The sequence below is a fragment of the Polistes dominula genome, unplaced genomic scaffold, assembly GCF_049000335.1.
Source record: "Polistes dominula isolate Pdom_NZ unplaced genomic scaffold, Pdom_raw_medaka contig_32, whole genome shotgun sequence".
NCBI lineage: Eukaryota > Metazoa > Arthropoda > Insecta > Hymenoptera > Vespidae > Polistes > Polistes dominula.
Window position 1 is genome coordinate 3,876,241 of NW_028300880.1, and position 14,602 is coordinate 3,890,842.

The following is a 14,602-nucleotide window of genomic DNA, read 5'->3' on the forward strand; positions in this document are numbered from 1 at the left end:
ATTCTGAACTCTATCAGTGACCATATATTTGGTTTTCTGCGCTCTAATTTTTAGTCCCAGATCTTTAGTATTATCTATTAATATTTTTGCGTTATTAATTTTGACTCTTTATTGTCCCCTAACAAAGCAATATCGTGCGCGTATGTCAACAATTGCGTTGTCCCGTTCAACTGTAGACAATCTTTACTTTTCTGCAGTTCTTTGACAGCGAATTCCAGTACTAAATTGAACAAAAGAGGTGACAATGCGTCTCCCTGTTTTAACCCGCTATGAATATTAAAATCTTCCGACATTTGGTTACCTAACCTCACTTTACCCCTAGTTTCCTTTAGGCAAAGTTGAACAAGGTAGACCAATTTTCTTGGTATTCCCTGTCGTATTAGGATTTCGAGCATTTTTTCTTGTTTTACCGAGTCGTACAGCATATCTTAGGTTAGCAAATCTCTTCTTAGTTGGAGTGGTACTTCTATGGTTATGTATAAAATGGTGTTAATAGAGCTTGTTCTGAAGGCTTCACTTGCAATTCTTAGCGCACTATTTTGAATGGTATCCAATAATTTTAATAGAGTAGAGCTAGCAGAATTATATATAATGGCACCGTAGTCTAGTTTCGAGCGAATTAGGGCCTGGTATGTTTTAAGTAGAACTGTTTGATCTGCACCCCAGTTTTTATTTGCTAAAACCTTTAAAATGTTGCATCTTCTAAGGCATGAGTCCCTAAGGTTCATGATGTGTTTATTTCACGTGAATTTGTTATCAAAGGTTAGTCCAAGAATTTTGATATTGTTCACAAATTTTAAATCACGATCATTTAGGGTGATTTTCGATGTTCTGATGTTATTTCTTTTACTAAAAAGGATGCATTGAGTTTTAAGTGATGAATATTTGAGTCCGTTACCATTCTTGTAAGCTATTTCAGGCAATTTGTAGGAGTTCAGCTGTAGTTTCTATATTTTTGCCCTTGCAGCAAATAGTGAGGTCATCAATAAATGGAAAGCTTTTTATAGGAGGATTTATTTGTTTAGTAATATAATTAATTGTTAAGAGGAAGAGTGTAACGCTTATAATCGAACCTTGTGGGATACCGTATTCAGTTTTAACTTTTTTTGAAAGGTGTCCATTTATTTTTACTTGAATGTAACGGTCTTTAAGAAAGTTTTTGATAAATTGTAGCATGTTACCTCCAGTAAATTCGCCTACAATTTCCGTAACTTTGTCTCTCCATACCATATCATAAGCTTTTTCAATGTCTATATATCTCTATATATCATCTCTATATATATATATCTCTATATATATATGTCTATATAATCATCGATATATCATCAATGTCTATTATAGCATGTTCTTTGTTGATGAATGCGTCACAGACATTTACCTCTAAATTACTAAGGTGGTCTAGGGTGGAACGGAAATTTCTGAGACGGCTTTGGTGAGGATTTAATATTTTTTTTGGTACCAATGAGCCACCTCAATCTTTTATTAATGATCCTTACTAAGATTTTACACATAGTACAGGTTAGTGAGATGGGGCGATAGTTTTCAGGTACGGTTTTCTTTTTACCTGGCTTTAGTATAGAAATAACTTCGAAAACTTTTTAGAAACAAATATCTTTTTTTTTAAATGACCAACTTAATTTTTATTAAAAATATAAATATAGGAACAATACAAAACAAAAATTATTTTATTTTTTTTAATAAACAGCTTTATTTTTATTAAAAATATAAATGTATGAACAATATAAAACAAACAAGTTATTTTCGGCAAACTTGTCTCCTACTATTAATTAACAATAAATTTTATAATCTTTAAACAATAAGTTACCGCACAATAGCGAGGTCACCCCCACTAGCGGGTCAAGCTATTGTCTAGTCTACTCACACAGCAAGTATATGGTTTTTGTTAATAGTTTCATTTGCACACTCAATGTAAAATACTGTACCTCAATGATCAAAAAAAAACTTTTACAAATTAAAAGTTCCTACTAATCGACTATGTCTACTTCTGTTTTATTGACTAAAGATAAATTAGGATAATGATAGAAACCGCTATTACCAACGCTCGGTAAAATTACTTCGTTGATAAAATATCTACTATCGATAAAAACATTATTTTTAACGAGAAACATAATTATTATATTTATCAAGTAAAACATTTTATTCTCAAAAGTATTGTGTTTATATTAAAGAGATTTCTGTTTAAATTTTAAATAAGAGTCGTAAAAAAAGAGATTGTAGGAAAGATTAAAACAACTATTCAACGTATGCAGTGCTCGAGCATGCAATAACGCATACATAGTACTACACTAAGAGCTAGCAACCGATTTTGGAAAATGAATTCTGGACAGAATTTTTTACCTGAAAAAGTTTGGAATGGTGTCGGCAAAAGTGTAGCCCAATCATTTGAGGGGGGTCAGGAAGATTAAAGGGGGGGCAAGCCCACCAAAAATTGTTAATTTTGGTAATAAAATAAATGATTAGAGATATAGCTGAAAATTTACGTAGATATCCAGAAACATGAAAGAAAGCACGGGGAAAAATGTCAGACGTGTAAGTTGACGACAAAGGGATGACATAAATTTGAAAAGTTGCGAAAAATTTTTTAAAATTTACATATACAGCAAAATATCTGACAACTTGCGCATATTTTACTTATACATAGAGAAAACTATGTACAAAATGTGAAAAATTAAAAGAAAAAAGAGAAGCAGAAAAGTTACGGCGGCAGAAAATTAAAGAAGACCCAGAAGCTTATAAAAATTCTTGTCAAAAAGAACGAGAGAGATACGTACAGCAGAAATTTGATAGTAAATTAAAATTAATTGACCAGTTGACAGAACGTGAAAAACAATGTCGGCGAAAATTACAAAATATGTGGCAAAAATCATCCCGGCTCAAGTAACTCCAAACCAATGCTTCGGACGAAAACAACAATGAAATGAATGACAACAACAATGACATTAATAAAAATATCTCTAAACGGACTTCGGTGGGTAAAAAACGAATAAAAAAAACAATACACCATACCAATTGGTGAAAAGATCTCAGAAATACCCCGTAGTCAGGAGTGAAATCAAAAAACCAAAAGTTATTCCAAATGTAACTTTCCGACGAAGTTTAGGATATAACGAATGATTCACTAAGAATTTTGATAAAAAATTCTATTATAGATTAATATTTAATTATATAAAATTCTCGTGTCACAGTTTTCGTTGCCATACTCCTCCGAAACGGCTTGACTGATTTTGATGAAATTTTTTGTGCTTATCCGGTATCTATGAGAATCGGCCACTATCTATTTTTTATCCCCCTAAATGTTAGGGGTAGTCCACCCCTAAACTTTTTTTTTCATTTTTTAGACAAAATTTTTAATTTCTATTTTTTTATGATACAACATACAAAAATACATACAATCCCCAATTTTCACCCTTCTACGATCAACCCTTATTTTTTAATAGCCATTTTAGTAATTTAATCATTTTTCCTCTCCGGTCGAAAACTGATCAATCGTCATTTAATTAGTTATCCCCGCCAGATGTCTACAGGGGTCACTTCTGACCCAGTAAACAGCACGGAGTAGGGATGAGAACGAAGCCGGTCTCCTTTCTTTCTCACTCCCTACACAGTTGTCGGCCATCATTATTGTTTATGCATCAAGTGTAGTAGTAACGTTGACAATTATTATTTTGCTATCTCAGTGTAACTCTCATATTAACTTTTAATCATTCCTATTTTATCAATAATAATTAAATTATCAATTTTGAGTGTATTTTGCACGATTAGTTAATCAAGTGATTTTATAACCTCAAAAGTACTCAACACGTGACACGAGCTTCCAATAACAACGGATTTTGTGTTGTAAGTATACTTTTTTTTATTTATATCGAAAATGTTGTTGATCTTATAAAAATGTAATTTTAATTTAATTTTATTAAAAAAATGTAATTGAACAATTAAAATTTTCATAGTTTCCAAAAAATCAATCATTATGAATCTTTATTTTGAAATGTCAATGGAAATATTGGTTGTATGAAAAAATTATAAGAGACAATGTTTTCATAAAATTTAATTTTTTACTTTTGTTTGAAAAATTTTTCCATAAAACTTATATTTTTGTTATAATTTCATAAATTAAAACTAATCATTTCAAAACTGCGGCAAAAATCCTGGCCCTAATTATACTTTTAACATTTTTCATCATTAAATAATTTCATTAATTCTATTTATGTATGTTTTGTACAGTGAGCAATGCCAAAAAAACGCAAAGGGGCTGATTTGAGCCGCAGTACAAGTAAAGCTCGAAAGTTGCGAAATAGCAGATCCGAAAGAACAGAAGAACAAATCCAGCAACAAAATACTGATGCACGTGTCAGAATGGCGCAATTGCATCAAGAAGAGCCAGAAGATACACGAGCTGAACGCAATGAAGTCAGAAGATTAGAACAACGACAATCACGCCGTTTCACAGTCAATAGACGAAGAACAAATGACCAACAACGACAACAGGTACATCGAGCATTTATATCTGATTCATTCCTGCGTCTAGCATTCCAGTATGAGCCCGATATTGAATATTATGCTCATTCAAAAGTGGTAATTGGTGCTATGGACAAGGAATGTCCGCATTGTCATGCTCTGAAATTCAAAAATGAGCCAGCTGGGATGTGTTGCGCGTCAGGAAAAGTGCAACTACCTGAAATTGAAACACCACCTGAACCATTGAACGGCTTACTTATCGGCACGGATCCAGATTCTAACGTGTTCCTGAAGTCAATTCGAAGATTCAATTCATGCTTTCAAATGACATCGTTCGGAGCAACAGAAATAGTTTGAAATACTAATGCAAATGGTCAACAATTCAATTCTACATTCAAAATCAGAGGCCAAGTTTATCATAAAATGGACTCACTGCTGCCAATGCCAAACGAACCACATAAATTCTTACAAATCTACTTTATGGGCGGCGAGGATTCCGGAAGCGCACTTGCCAATCGCGTGAATGCACGTTGTGATTATAATAACCTTGATTCACTTTATGCCAGGCGCATCGTCAGCGAGCTAGATGCTCTTTTGAACGAGCACAACGAGTTGTTGAAAATATTCAAATCACATATGCACCAATTACAAAGCGATAATCACGCTATCGTCATTAATCCTGATAAAACACCAGCTGGAGAGCATATTCGTAGATTCAATGCACCCGTTGTTGATGATGTTGCTGGAATCATGGTTGGCGATTGTACAGCTGCACGAGAAATTGTGATTCGTAGAAGAAATAATAATCTTCAGTTCATTGCTGACACACATCGTTCATATGACGCTCTCCAATATCCGCTAATATTCTGGAAGGGACAAGACGGATATTGCATAAACATAAAACAACGAGATCCCGTATCAGGTACTTCATTGATTATTAATTTGATCATTAATCATTTAACAAAACAATTAAATTATTGAACGTAATAAATTTAAATTAATTTTTATGAACAAATATTACAGGAGCTGAAACAAACAAGAACGTTAGCTCAAAGGATTATTATGCGTACCGATTAATGATTAGACGTGGCCTGGACAACGTCATTTTACGATGTCGTGAGCTTTGTCAACAATTCATGGTCGACATGTACGCGAAGATTGAGAGCGAACGACTACGATACTTACGATATAATCAACAAAAGCTGCGCGCGGAAGAGTACATTCATTTGCGAGACGCTATCAACAACAACGCCGACGTCGCCGAAATTGGTAACCATGTCATTTTACCATCATCGTACGTAGGCAGTCCACGTCATATGCAAGAATATATACAGGATGCTCTGACTTTCGTGCGCGAATATGGACGACCATGTTTATTTATCACGTTCACATGTAATCCAAAATGGCCAGAGATTACATCTTTGCTACTGCCTGGCCAAAATGCAATACATCGCCATGACATTACAGCACGTGTGTTCAGACAAAAGTTGAAGTCTTTAATAAGTTTCATTACTAAATCACATGTATTTGGTCCCACACGTTGCTGGATGTATTCGGTTGAGTGGCAAAAGCGAAGATTACCTCATGCACACATTTTGGTTTGGTTCATCGACAAAATCCGTCCTGAAGAAATCGATAGTATCATTTCTGCGGAAATTCCAGATCCATCCACTGACCAACTGCTGTTTGATATTGTTACAACAAACATGATTCATGGTCCATGTGGTACTCTTAATAGTTCATCGCCTTGCATGGCTGATGGAAAATGTACTAAAAATTTCCCTAAAGATTTTACCAATGATACGGTCACAAATGTCGACGGATACCCAATATATCGTCGAAGAAATCCTGAAAATGGCGGACAATCATTTATTAAAAATATCATCAACACAGACATTGATATTGACAATCGTTGGGTGGTGCCATATTCGCCTTTGCTGAGCAAGACATATAATGCTCATATTAATGTTGAGTTCTGCAGTTCTGTGAAGAGCATCAAATACATTTGCAAGTATGTCCATAAAGGCAGTGATATGGCTGTGTTTAGAGTGGAAAATACTAATGTGAATGCTCCTCCAGTGAATAAAAACGATGAAATAACGCTCTACCAAATTGGTCGGTACATCAGCTCCAATGAAGCTGCTTGGCGTATCTTTGGTTTTCCAATTCATGAACGGGATCCAGCAGTTGTTCAGTTAGCCATCCATCTTGAAAACGGTCAGCGTGTATTTTTCACGAACGAGACAGCGATTGATCGTGCAATAAATCCACCTAAAACTACACTCACTGCATTTTTTGAATTGTGTAATCGTGCGGATGATTTTGGTGCCTTTGCACGAACATTACTCTATTCACAAGTACCACGCTATTTCACATGGACTCAAACAAAAACATGGATGCCCCGCAAGCAAGGCTCACCAGTTGCTGCATGTCTCAATATATTTAAATCAAACGCCTTGGGGCGATTATTTACAGTCAATCCAAGACACACGGAGTGCTTTTATCTTCGACTGTTGTTGGTTAATGTTACTGGCCCATTATCATTTCAAGATATACGTAAAGTGAATGGGCAACAATATCCAACGTATAAAGATGCATGCCTTGCACTCGGCTTGCTGGAAGACGACAACCAGTGGGAATGCATGCTTGCTGAAGCTGCATTGAACTGTACAGCAATACAAATTCGTCTACTATTCGCTATAGTGTTGACTACATGTTTCCCAGCCCGAGCACAGATATTATGGGAAAATCACAAAGATTCAATGACTGATGATATATTGCATCAACATCGTATACGGTGCCACGATCTAACCATAACATTCAGCGACGAAATGTACAATAAAGCATTGATTGCTATTGAGGATCTTTGCATTGTCATTGCCAACTTACCACTTTGTAATTTCGGTATGAATTCGCCAAATCGAACTGCATCTGATTTAATGAATACTGAAATGAATCGTGAACTGCAGTACAGTACTGTAGAAATGGCAGCGATTGTTGCCCGCAATGTCCCACTAATGAATGAGGAACAAAGAACCATTTATGATCGCATTATGCTCGCAATTTCAGCTGGACAAGGTGGGTTCTTCTTTTTGGATGCACCGAGTGGAACTGGCAAAACATTCGTTATTTCGCTAATTCTTGCTGAAATACGATCAAATAATGGCATCGCATTGGCCGTTGCATCATCGGGCATTGCAGCAACTTTATTGGATGGAGGTAGAACAGCTCATTCAGTATTTAAGCTGCCACTAAATATTCAGAATAACCCTGACGCAGTATGCAACATTAAGAAACAATCGTCCATGGCCACTGTGCTGAAACGGTGTAAAATTATTATTTGGGATGAATGTACTATGGCACACAAACATTCACTTGAGGCGTTGAACAGGACATTGAAAGATATTAAAAACAGTGACAAACTATTTGGCGGAACTCTGTTGGTCCTTTCAGGTGATTTCAGACAAACACTTCCAGTCATTCCACGTTCAACATACGCTGATGAGATCAACGCTTGCTTAAAATCATCTCCATTGTGGCGTAATGTTGAAAAATTACAGCTAAAAATAAATATGCGCGTTCAAATGCTTCAAGATCCATCCGCTGAAACATTTTCAAAACAACTCTTAGATATCGGTGATGGAAAAGTTGCTATAGATGAAACTGGATACGTAAAATTACCGACCGATTTCTGCACAATCGCTGATTCGCAAGATACTCTCATTGAACAAATATTTCCCGATGTACACACACAGTACATAAATCATGAGTGGCTTGCCGAAAGAGCGATTTTAGCGGCAAAAAATGTAGACGTTGACAATTTAAATCTGAAGATACAAATGTTGTTGCCAGGGAACTTGGTATCATATAAATCTATTGATACAGTTTGCGACGACAGCGAAGCAGTAAATTTTCCCACAGAGTTTTTGAACTCACTGGATTTGCCAGGCATGCCACCGCATAATTTACAATTAAAGGTTGGATCTCCAATTATCTTGCTTCGTAATTTGAACCCGCCCCGGCTGTGCAACGGTACGCGATTAGTCATTCAAAAATTAATGAAAAACGTGATCGAAGCCAGGATTTTAAATGGCAAGTTCAGAGGTGAAAATATACTCATACCACGGATTCCTATTATACCTACAGATGTGCCAATTCAATTCAAACGTATTCAGTTTCCGATTAGATTGGCATTTGCAATGACTATCAACAAATCCCAAGGTCAAACGATGTCTGTTTGTGGATTAGATTTGAGAACACCATGTTTTTCACACGAACAATTATACGTGGCATGCTCTCGAGTGGGTAAACCATCCAGTTTGTTTGTGTTAGCTAAAGATGGACTAACAAAAAATATTGTTCACGCTATAGCATTAAGAGATTAATATTGTTTAATAGTGTTACTGTCGTAATTGTTTAATTATAGATATATAATTTTAAGGAATAAATTATAATAACTTAAAAATAATGTTTGCCTTTTGTTATTTTTATATTCCCTCATCGTTCACAGCGCTCCATGCTTATTTCACGCATATAACACATTCTTACATACATACAATATACACATTCTTACATACATACAATATACACATTCTAACATACATACATACTTACAATAAGTAAGCTATTTTTTGTCTACACTAGAAATTACTAGGAAATTATTTATATGGCAAAACAACGTTTGCCGGGTCAGCTAGTATATATATATATATATATATATATATATATATATATATATATATATATATATTTTATAATATATATATATTTTTTATAAACAATTTAAGGCCGAAATTTCGGTGAAGAATCGATTTTTTTTTTTGAGAAACCGCCATTTTGTCAAAAAATTTTATTTTGCTTATTCCTTCGATTAATTACTAGATTTAACATTATTTTAACGAAATCTGTTTGGTTTTTTAATTTCAGATGATCCAGTTCCGAGATATAGTGGTCACCGCAAAACGTCTTTTTTGAGAGGAGCTCCTGGAGATCAGCTGTAGCTCTTTTTCAAATAAATATTTTTACTAGTACTAAGTCTTAAAATACAGTTAAAAGATACCATAATATGTGTATAAATTTTTGGATCAATAAATTTAAAAGGTTTCTCAGAAAAAATTCTGGAAAATTCACTTTTTTCGGCCGTCTAACTGTATATAACCCCTTAATGTTGCTGATATTGATTGGGAGTGTTTTTCTCCTACTTACTGGAGGGGAATTCGAGTATTTTTGATTAAAGACCCGTTGGATACGGTGGAAGAATCAAGAACTTATATGAAAAGGTAAATCTTTTATTTTCTCTTTTTTTATAACAAATGTTTTTTTATCCTATTTAAAATTAATTATTCTTTTTATTGTTTCCCTATAGCTTCGAAATGTTTTTGCTATTCGACTCATCAACTCCATTTTTTAACGAGAAGGTTTCTCTATATTTAAAATATTTCATGATTATAAGTGGAATGAACAAATTTTTAATATTTTTACTTAGAAAGATTTAGAACGTAGAAAACATATATAAGTAAAAAATTAAGAATTTATCAATCGGTCCCTATGAGGAATACAATAACTGCAAATAGTGCCTCATAAGAAGAAATTCCTTAACTCTTAACATTTATATAACTATTAAAATAATGCAAAAAATATGTAATTACGAAATCTTTATCGATATAATATGTTTATATATTCAATAGAAAATCTTTACATGTACATTTGATTAAATGATTAAATGATTTGATTAAAAATAATATAAGTGTTTTAATTAAAGTAATAAAGAGTTATGACTGCCCATGTATTTGATAGAAATTCAACTATCGATAATAAATAATTAATTATATGTGACAAAAAAATGATGTTCGAGAATTACAAAATATTTTAATCAACTTTTTATATGAATTTGTTAAATAGTATATACGTTATTTGAAATATACTATGCCTAATACGTAGAGAAGGGCTAAAAATATCCAAGTTTTCCATATAGATCGCTGAAAAACTCTAAGCATCATCACATGCAGTGGAGAAAAAATTACAATTTTGTCGTATCTACATGGAACAATTGGAAGCAATACTTATATATATATATATATATAGTATAATTCTAATGCAGCTACTACGTAAAAGAGGGTTGCAAAATTCTGCATATTCTTCCTAGTAGATGGTGTAACATGTTTATCCCGTCAATAATATTTAGTATTAAATGTTTTTAATAGATGGTTTTCCGTTTTGTAACTCTAGAAAAACAATCTTAACAAACTAATCGTTTCGATTTTTTTTTTTAAATATATATAATAATGTCGAAACTTTCATTCCAGAGTCATGTTTAAATTTCTCTCATTTGTATATACAAAAATTCAGTGTCACATTGTTGGTTTACGATAACCTCCAAAACTGCTTATCGGATTTTAATGAAATTTTTCAAGTGAAAACTTCCTAAGAATGAATGTGATTTGAAAAAATGAAACGCGGCGATCTAATGGGAAAAAGACGGCAACCCGTCATACATACGTGTATAAACAGTTTTTACTGCAAATAATTTCTGTCCCAGTAGATGACGCTCGCAAGCATCATTTTCAACGTGTGTCTGGTTGGTTGCATACGAACAGGCGCACATTTTTATAAATAAATTAATAATCAAATAAATAATTACAAATTAAAAGTACAAATAATATTACAATAATATTATATAAAAAACATTTGTGTTCAGATCACACGTGTTAGAAGTGAAACCTTCAAAAAACTAAGTATCCAGAGAATCTGACGAACGAATGTACAGTTTCAAGAGTAAGATAATTGTAGGATTTATTGAAGTGAAAACTTCTTTAGAATGGAAGTGATCTGAAAAGTAAATAAACGGAAACGCATCTATGTAACGGCTGCTATACTAAATAACGAGAGGAAAAGAGACAAACATATAGGATTTAGCTTGCGAGAGAATGAGACGGAATATAGCTATACATTTGTTCCTATTCTCGGTCTCCTCTTTATGCTATGCTTCGTAGTTATCGCTCCTGGTTGTATATGTGTGTGTTCGTGTGCGATTGCATACTACAAAGCGTGGACACATATTATTTCGATACTCGAAATGTTTGTAGGTAGGAACGATAGAAGGGTAGAAGGAATAAACAGAGATAAGCTGCACGTAGGTATACGATAAAAGTATAAGGTCCAAAACGAACCGACGGTCGAAATAAAGAAAGAAGGTGCGTGGTGGTCTGTTTTTATTTTACCAAACGTGTCATTTCTTTTCTATTTGAAAAGAAATTATTATTATTAAATCATTTATTTATTTCGCAAATATTATAATTAACAATTATGAAATATATAGAATATAATAATTGTATTGTCTGCAATATTTTACAAAAAAAAAAAAATGATTACAAGATACATCAGAGAAAAAGAATTAGACAAGACTGTAAAATATTTTTCTTATATTTCTATAAATATCTAAAGACGTGTTTTTTAATTATAATGTTTGCGTATTTAGGAAATTTACACTAATTTTTCAATAAAATAGAAAAGTTTTTAAATAGAAGAAACTAGATACGTTAAACGAAAAAATAAATCATATATATTAATATCATAATAATTTAACATTAAGAAAATTACAAGAAGGCTTAAGCTTAACTGAAAATCTCGAGTCATTTTTCTTGAATGCTGATGACCCCTTCTGTTGAAAGTTCTACCTTTCTCTGGAGAAATCTTCTATGAAAAAAATTATTAGAAAAAAAAATTATAAATCTGTTGTAATAAAAAATGTATGTGACAATTTTGTTGTTAAATGGAAATTAAAATTATCTTTTAAATAATGAAAAAAAAAAAGGATGACACCTTTGTGCCATCCCCCCCGTGTCTTTACTAGGCCTTATTTCATACCACTGAGGAAGCGAGACTTCTTTGACTTCGCAAGTCACTCGTTATTTGCACATGTTATGGCAGCGTAACGAGGAAAACGCTTTCAAACATTCGTCGTAAACGACCGGACTACTTTTTTTGCTGCAAGCAAGTTTCTCCCATCCCGGGGCTCGATCCACCGGTTGCTGGTAGTCGTAACGCAGACTGACTGCGCGTCTCTACCGCCTGAGCTATTCAGGGACTACCGGTTAGGTAGTAAACAAATCAGAAATATAAGCTACATCTCGTATATTATAACTAATTTTTTTTTTTTTAAGTGAAAACTTTTTTAGAATTGGAGTGATTTAAAAACAGATGCAACGAAAAAGCGACAGATATCGATAAACAAAACAAATAAATTTGATGAAATGAAAGAACGGCTACTTTAGTAAGAAGAGAAAGAGAGATAAACATATAGGATTTAGCCTGCGAGAGAATGAGAGAGAATATAGCTATGCAGTTTTTCCTATTCTCGGTCTCCTCTTTATGCCATGCTTCGTAGTTATCGCTCCTGGTTGTATATGTGTGTGTTTGTGTGCGACTGCATACTACGAAGCGTGGGCTCATATTATTTCACTGAGAACCCAGAGCTTGCATTTTTAAGACGTTTATGAAACTTAATAAATATATTTGTGTTCTATATTTACTTAATTTACGATTGTATTTTTTTTTTTATTTTTTAGATTAATTATATTTCTCTCAATAAATATCCGACGATTTTGATGTCTATCTATGGTCATCGCATTCAGCATTCCATTTTTATTCCTTAAATTTGGAAAAGTGTACTTTTTATCGGCTATTCCACTCACTAATCATACTGGTAACCTCTATTATATATGGTAATAATATTATAAATAAATCCTACAATTATTTTACTCTTGAAACTGTGCATTCGTCTGATTCTCTCGAAACTTAGTTTTTTGAAGGTTTCACTTCTAACACGTGTAATCTGCACACATGATTTTTTTCGTTGTTCAGATCATTATTAAGACGAGAGTCTTAATTAACTCTTTAGAAAGATAAGTTTGTGGTCAAAAGAATAAAGACGAGATATGTTATAAATCATAAAGGTCTCGAGAAGTGTAACAGGCTATAGAGTTGAAAAAACATTTCTAGAGAATACCTCTATTAGATCTCTCATTGCATCTGTACCAGATCCTTTGTTCAGTCCAGCAGTATTTTCCATATGTTTTTCGTAACATCTTTATTTCGTCATTCCTAAAATGTTTGTTAGACAGCGCAAAAATATAGATGAAAACGAGAAATTGAAAACCATCCTAACAAATAAAATTTTATATCTGAGTTTCACTAAAAGGATATTCTATATTTACTTAGTTTACGACGCATTATATTTTCGTCGATAAACATTCTACGATTTTGGTGTCTATCTACGACTATCGCATTTAGCATTCCGTTTTTATTGCTTGAATTGAGAAAAGTGTACTTTTTATCAGCTATTCCACCAAGAGACCATACCGGTGATCTTTATTATATATGGTAATAATATTATATTAAAAAAAAATCATGTGTGCAGATCACACGTGTTAGAAGTGAAACCTTCAAAAATCTAAGTTTCGAGAGAATCTGACGAACGAATGTACAGTTTCAAGAGTAAGATAATTGTAGGATTTATTTATTATAATATTATTACTATATATAAGAAAGGTCACCGGTATGGTCTCTGAGTGTAATAGCTGATAAAAAGTGTACTTTTTACAATTCAAGCAATAAAAACGGAATGCTGAATGCGATAGCCATAGATAGAAACAAAAATTGTAGGATGTTTATCAAAGGAAATATAATTCATCAGAAATTAATTAAATATAAGTAATCCTTTTTTTGAAACTCAGGTATAAAATTTTTTCTGTTAGTATGGTTTTCTGTTTCTCGTTTTCATCTACATTTTTGCTCTATATAACAAACATTTTAGGATAGATGAAATAAAGACGTTACGAAAAACATATGGAAAATACTGCTGGACTGAACGAAGGTTCTGGTAAAATGGAATGAAAGATCTAATAAAGATATTCTCTAGAAATGTTTTTTCAACTCTGTAGCTTACCACACTTCGAGACCCTTATTATTTATAACATATCTCGTCCTTATTCTTTGGACCACAAACTTATCTTTCTAAATACTCTCGTCTAGTCCAGTCAAAATAGCCCTGAAATCGGGTTTTTGAGCTATACGGCTGAAAAAATATGGAAATTATCAGAAAAATGCGTACAAAACTGTGGGCAAA

General features: G+C 33.1%; 2 protein-coding genes across 2 annotated transcripts; one reads left to right on the forward strand and one right to left on the reverse strand.

The window, feature by feature from the left end:
* Positions 1-915: 915 nt before the first annotated feature.
* LOC149033586 (uncharacterized) lies at positions 916-1,230 on the reverse strand. The gene has a single exon (XM_089176949.1). The coding sequence runs from the start codon at positions 1,228-1,230 to the stop codon at positions 916-918; it is 315 nt and encodes a 104-aa protein (XP_089033075.1).
* A 2,304-nt stretch (positions 1,231-3,534) lies between these two features.
* LOC149033587 (uncharacterized) lies at positions 3,535-8,946 on the forward strand. The gene is made up of 3 exons (XM_089175361.1): positions 3,535-3,858; positions 4,243-5,398; positions 5,500-8,946. The coding sequence occupies exons 2-3, from the start codon at positions 4,900-4,902 to the stop codon at positions 8,859-8,861; spliced, it is 3,861 nt and encodes a 1,286-aa protein (XP_089031487.1). The 5' UTR covers positions 3,535-3,858; positions 4,243-4,899; the 3' UTR covers positions 8,862-8,946.
* The last annotated feature ends 5,656 nt before the right edge of the window (positions 8,947-14,602 follow it).